Raw genomic sequence first — 6,610 nt, forward strand, 5'->3', positions numbered from 1 at the left:
TGTTTTTTTGAGTCAAATTTGTGGATTGTGTTGTATCGACTCAGGCTTGCAACAAAGAAAAAAAAAAAAGACAGTAAAAACCTGAACCCCCTGCCCCCAAAAGAGCCATGTTGTACTGTATCTGCATTCATTACTAGGCCTGCTTGTGAATGAATGTGTCACTCTGTTACAAAAGCAATACACACTACAGTATCTACACAAAAAAGAAATGCCATCAAGCTTGGTAGAAGTTGCCGACTTTAGATCTTCTACTAGCACGCAGGAACATGTACTTTATTTGGTCTCGTATCACTGCCTCTTCACACGCTCCTCGGTTTGGGCCATTAAGGTGAGAGAATATGCTGTGGATGTTTTTATCTGTACTTTGTGGTAAAACAATAAAAAGTTACTAACAAGCAGTTGATTCTTGAAATATTTTGTACCTTTACGGGTGAGATACTGTTACCTGCTCGTCCTAATGAAGTTAGAATCTCAAAATGAGGTGATTGTTATCGACGCAAACTAACTGAAATCCGCATAAAAGCTGTTTAACCCAAAACAGTAAAGTGGAGATTCAGATTTATTCAAAGTAATCAAATTACTTTAGCTTAGAGTCATCTAGGTTTAGCAGTACAATTGTCACGTTGATGGCAAATGTTTGGATGCTTCTTGTCCCAATGGAGCCTCAAGATGTCACTGTTTCACTCTGTTGGCAGAAGATGTAGAAGGATATTGTGCAGCAAGAAGCAACCCGTCACAGTTGATGCTTAAAGGGAAAATGCACACAAATGTACTCAAGTAAGTGCTCCTGACAGCAAATAGACTAACCAGGTGAATACACATGAAAACTACGTGTCGACTGTTTCTGGTATTGCTGTTCTTGCTGCAAAGTTTTGTCAAAATCCCATCTATGCCCGCCTCAGAGTGACTGACGGCATGTTACTCTCCTCCCTTTTGTCCTCTGGTGCAACAGTCACAGTTTAACTCAACTGAAACATGAAATGTTTCTCATTGTTTTGTTTTTTGTATCGCTCGTGCCTTTTGAAATTAGACAGGGAGGCCTCCATTTTATTCATTTGACGATGAAATCTTTAGACCATCATTAGACACTAAAATCAAAATGTGTATATATATATATATATAGTAATGCATATTCTTCAAGGCGGAGTGAACCACATTTAGTAGGCAAACTATGGGATATACTGTATTAAATTGGCTTACAAAAAAGCACAACTTACATTAATAAAAAATAGCATTATAAGAATTACATTTTTCAGGTTTTGCAGTTCTTATTTTGTTAAACTGTGGTCAGACGATAGACTCCCGCTCATCACAGGTGGACGGCAACATCCCATGGCTACACAATGTTTATTGAATGGAAGATATAATTCATATCTTTGTCGAACCTGGATTTTAAGGACCTTCGCATTGATTTGGATAAGTCATTTGATAATTATATCTAATTCTGCCTGTCTGAGGAATCAATAAAACTAAAATAAATCAGTTATCTAATCCACACACACTTTTATAGGCTATTCAACAACATTTGCAATCAAACGGATCCTAATGTTGCCATTGACATCCTGGAGCTATTCAAGGTTCTTCAGGATATCACAAACATCACCAAGATGTCATTTAAACCATTAGTGCGGTCAACATCTTTTGCAAATTCACATTTAACCAGCAGAGGGAGAAAGACACCAGGGTGCCGATGTGATGTTGATTTCTATACACACACACACACACACACACACACACACTTCCTAAATCCTGGTTATTATACAACACTGACTTCTCTAATTCATTCTCCATCAGAGGAGAAACCTAATTCAACTTCTAATCAAGATCATTTAAGTTGATCCAGGAAAAATGTATTGTATTGACTTTTAGTTGTTGTCAATTATAGTGTTTATCTTGTGAGGGCACTGCCATAAAACCCACAATATCATTTCTTATTGTTTAATTTAATATACTGTAACATATAAAAAGGATTTCCATGTTATTCTCAAGAATAATGTGCAATGAAAAACGAAACTGACTCTTCAGTCAATCCAGTTAGTTGAATACCTTTATGAAACTCATCATAATCTTAAAATGACTGGTTACAGTATGTCTGTATTTGACGGCCTTCTATGGACCTGAAGGCCTTTACCAGCCGTCCACCACCAACACACTGTTGCACATACTGACTTTGACTTATGATTTTACCAACATGCATGCAGAATTTCGCCACAATGTAGGAAACGGTGTTTATTGCCGAGCAGCATTTACTTCAGAACACAGTGGCATAAATCCAAACAGCTGTAGGCTAGAGGTGACAGCAATAGTCTGTGCAACTAAAAGGTTACAACTATTCACAATAAAACAAGAACACATTGACATAGGGACACAGTAGAGTAAAAAAAAAGATAAATACATGTGTTTGTAAAGAGTAAAGATTATAAACACTGAATAATTGCACCCTTTGACACCCAGCTGGGCAACATTCGAGTATGTAAACAACATGCAAATTGTTCCCCATAGAAATAAATGGTAAATGGTCTGTAGATTATCTTTTACACATCAAATGTGGGTGTATGTGCATGTCTTCTTACAGTCACCTCCTCAATATATTAAGTATATCTGTGTCATAAATAGGTATTATATTAATATTAATGTAGAAATATTGTAAATATGTTTGGCCCAGGTTTGAGACACAGCTAGTCTGTAAACATTTTTACATGGAAATAAATAGAATTACGTGCTTTCTGTCCATAAAGTTGAGCATTTATCTCATCAGGAAAGCCCATGGCCAAATTCCATTGAACATAACACAGTTCAATGCTGCCTTGTTCACCAGTACACATGTGGTCGAGGTAGAACAGGATTTCATCAAACATAGTGAAAGGAAAACGCTCTTCATTTCGTCGTAAATGCAATAAATCAATTAGCAATTATTTTTTAAATTCCATGATTAACTTTGATTGGAGGCGCCTGTGGAGCAATGTGGATCCTGGAAATTGCTTCACAAATTAAAACGTCTAAATAATATGTCTGGCCGATCATCTCATCACTCCATTGTCTTCAATTTTGCTCTTCCAGGTATTTTTGTCTTTTGCCGATGCTCAAAATCATTTGAACACTCGCTCATTAATGTAGTACAATTAGGCCTACGTGGCCTGGCATTAATCCACTCCACTGGGAACAGCGCACATCTGGGCTACGCTAAATACAGAAAAGCCCAACATCAACAAAGTCCATGAAGCTTATATGCTGGTCAGCAGCCCCAACTTCAGGTCTGTTTCTCCGACTAGTGCACTTGAACTTCGTGTGGCAGCACCTGACAGCCGCTGTTCACGTGGGTGAGGACTTTCTGTTTCAGCTGGGCCACTTGATCCCTCAGCAGGCCGGCCGTCGAGGCCAGGTCGGTGTTGTGGCTTTTCAGCGATTTGACCTTGTCCTCCAGCCTGGAGATGCGCTCCAGTTTGCGCATCCGACACTTGGAAGCTGCGATCCGGTTCCTGAGCCTCTTTCTCTCGGCTTTCACGTTGTCCTGGCAGTCAATGTCGATGGGAGACAGCGGAGGGCTCTCCCCGAAGCTCTGAACGTCGGGGACCGTCTGAGGCTCCTCCTTCAGCGGCTGGACCCGAGACAGCTCTGGCTGCGGCGGGGCTGCCCCCAAATGATGCGACGGATGCGGCGGGAAGGGGACCGTGTCCGTGGAGTAGTTCACAGTGGTTTCCAGTGTCCCGCTACCGTAGCTGTTCAAGTTGGTATACACCGGTAGATCCGGCTGTATTGAGACCGGGGCGATATTGACGCACAGCTCCAGGCTGCCGTTCGTCTGCCCGGCTCCGTTCAGCTGATTCTGCTTGTGCAAATCCTCCAACGCCTTCACGAAGCCCTCCGCGAACTCCTGCTCGTCCGTCACCGCCTTCGGGTAGAGGAACTGGGGGCTTGTCGGTGTCGTTGTGACCATTCCGTTGGACTGGATGATCAGCCTCTCCAGGTCCGGGGAGGCCAGTTTGAGCAGCCCCAGGTCCGGGGAGGCCAGTTTGAGCAGCCCCAGGTCCGGGGAGCTGAGGATGCTCTCGGCGTCGCGGAGATGCGGCTTGAGGTCTGCGTCGTCCGCCAGGCTCAAGTTAATATCCTTCTTCATCATTATTTCCGTGAATAAAAACAATACGTGGCACTACTCGGCACTCCCTCACAACGGCGCCTTGCCCATAACCTCACAGGCAAAAACAGTAGTGAAAAAAACGACCTGTTTAATTAGAATATCTGATACTTTACTGAGACCGTTATCGGTCCTTCTTTTCTCGAGCAGGATCTGAGTGAACTGCACGCCTGCGCGCACCGCCTCGAGCTTTTTCTAGGCTGGCACGTTCCATTATGTCACATCAGCGCGCGCGCGCATTGGGGCAGAAATTACGTTCGCCAGACTTTTTATTTAAATAATGGCACAAACCGAGAGGAGAGGAGGAGACGTGAGAGAAGTCTCACTATTCTCTGCATTCTGGTACAGACATAGAAACAGGAGGCAGTGCCCATACAGGTCTATTCATGTGTGGTATAAACTACTGCATTACTCCTGATAAATCACTGTTATTAGCTTTATGAAAATATGGTGTTTGGATATTACATTATGTCCATTCATACGTAAGTTACAGGGTTTAGATTTCAATGACTCGAGTTTCTGTTCATGTATTTGTTTATTTTCATATAGGCCCTATATACAGTATATGACTGTGTGTGTGTGAGAGTGTGTGTGTGTGTGTGTATGAATGTTAGGTTATCAAAAACTGCAGCTCCCAAACTTAACAACAAAACACATCATAACAGACCTCTTTGGACTCCATCAGTCTTTTTATTACAGAGAGGTACAATTGCATTTTGGTGAAACCAAAAAAAGGAGCTTTTCACCTTGTTGTTATAGTCACACCTGGGATTATAGTTAATTTTAAGAGCATCCATTTGAGGGATATTATCTGAGTTTGTAGCTGTAACTTCAGAAACGCAAAATAGTCAGTAAAAATATAGAGTCGGGCTTGTACTTGTACTTGTACTACTGTCATATAGACCTCTGCTCAGGCTGAAGTTAGTCTACTGGTCATTAAGGTGTAAGCTGTCCCTGCCTTCGAGGTCCAACAGAGCAAAGGGAGTGAATGAGACCTCAATCAATTCTGTATGGTCACACAGTCAAAGGCAACATAAGTGAAAACACCTGTGGGTATGTACCGTGAGTATGTAGGGGTTTCAAAACAAATACTGTGTTAGGGAATCCATGGCGTTGTTTTTCAGGAAGTCCATGAATGACCATTCACCATCTTTTCACAGTCCTTGGGTTTTTCCTTTGTTGCACATGTTGTTTTTTCCATTGAAAATAAGCTTGATTCTCCTTTTACCTTTAAGCTGAGAGATTGTTTTTGTGTGTTTCCCCCAAAACACAACATTTGGCATGGCGATAACAAAATCTGACAACCTTTTTTTACCTTAAAAAAGAACTATTGTGAAGTTTTTTATGACTCTCAATGTGTTAAAGTCACTGGAAAACTACACATTGTGATGTTTAACTCAGGATTCAATCATGCTCAGTTATAGTTATTATTTCTCCACAACAACTGAGCATCTGCTGAGGAAGAGCGTGAGATGTGCTTGAAAGCTCAGGGAAAAAATGACAATGGACCTTGTGTTAAGATTTTTTTGAACTCCAGAGTTATTCATTTTCTCAGTAGATGATCTTTGGTACCTGTTTTGAGAAGAGAAATAAACTACAACATATTGTCAAATTAATATAATAAAGTCTGAAATGTTTAGCATTGGGAATCATGTTTTCATTTGCATTATATAATGGAAATATCAGCTTGCACAAGACATGAACAGTTGTTGATGTCTCCCCAGAAAAGGCTTACTTCTGTTTTATTCCCTCAGCCAACACATGTGTTGTATTTCTGCACAACATAATTTAGAGAAGTTGAATCTGAAACTCCTCTGATTTCAACACTTTTTCCAGTCTCACACACGCAACACATCCATCCAAAGTCACATGATTATTTCAGTTTCCATTTATGCGTTGTCCTTTTCTATAATTTCCCTTTTTAAAATGCAATGTCCCAATTAAGAGAGAGTTTCAATAATATTACAACTGTTTGTTTTAAGTGGATTTCGTTAAAAGTGAAACTAATGAGGTGTAAATCTTCAGTGGTGAGCACTTCTCATAGTGGAAGCTCTGTTTGTATGTTACGTCTAGTTATCCAGACTATCCCTCCTGCCATTAAATACGCAGATTTCTCACTCCTATAAACATACCATACTTTTATACAAACAAACACACTTTTAAAGTCATTTAATAGTTCCTTTAATATGCCATGTCTGTTTGGTTCCCTCCCTTTACATTTACTTTAGTTTTTTTCCGAAAAAAACAGAGATGGGACCGAATTGTTGCCTTCATTACCAAACGGTGTTCAGTCAGCTTGTAAAGGGTTACACAGTGGAGGTATGTGCGTCACAGGTAGGCCCCATCCATCGCTGCAAAGCTTTGTGTGGGTGGATCACATGGTGGACCCTGTGATGTCAGAGCTCTGAACATTGTAGCGGAAATGGAGGTGGGGGGGGCGGGAGTAAACCAACAGAGGAGAGATATTTTTGTCTA

General features: G+C 40.9%; 1 protein-coding gene across 1 annotated transcript; it reads right to left on the reverse strand.

Annotated features, from left to right (window-relative positions):
- Positions 1 to 2,216: 2,216 nt before the first annotated feature.
- Positions 2,217 to 4,287, reverse strand: LOC306695356 (transcription factor JunD-like). The gene has a single exon (XM_079158584.1). It carries the CDS (start codon positions 4,118 to 4,120, stop codon positions 3,269 to 3,271), a length of 852 nt encoding a protein of 283 aa, XP_079014710.1. The 5' UTR covers positions 4,121 to 4,287; the 3' UTR covers positions 2,217 to 3,268.
- Between the last annotated feature and the right edge of the window lie 2,323 nt (positions 4,288 to 6,610).

This window comes from Pholis gunnellus, assembly GCF_910591455.1.
Source record: "Pholis gunnellus genome assembly, chromosome: 4".
Lineage (NCBI taxonomy): Eukaryota > Metazoa > Chordata > Actinopteri > Perciformes > Pholidae > Pholis > Pholis gunnellus.

Bases quoted from the DNA above. Each gene is read 5' to 3' on its own strand.
- LOC306695356 (XM_079158584.1), bottom strand. From the start codon at position 4,120: ATGATGAAGAAGGATATTAACTTGAGCCTGGCGGACGACGCAGACCTC.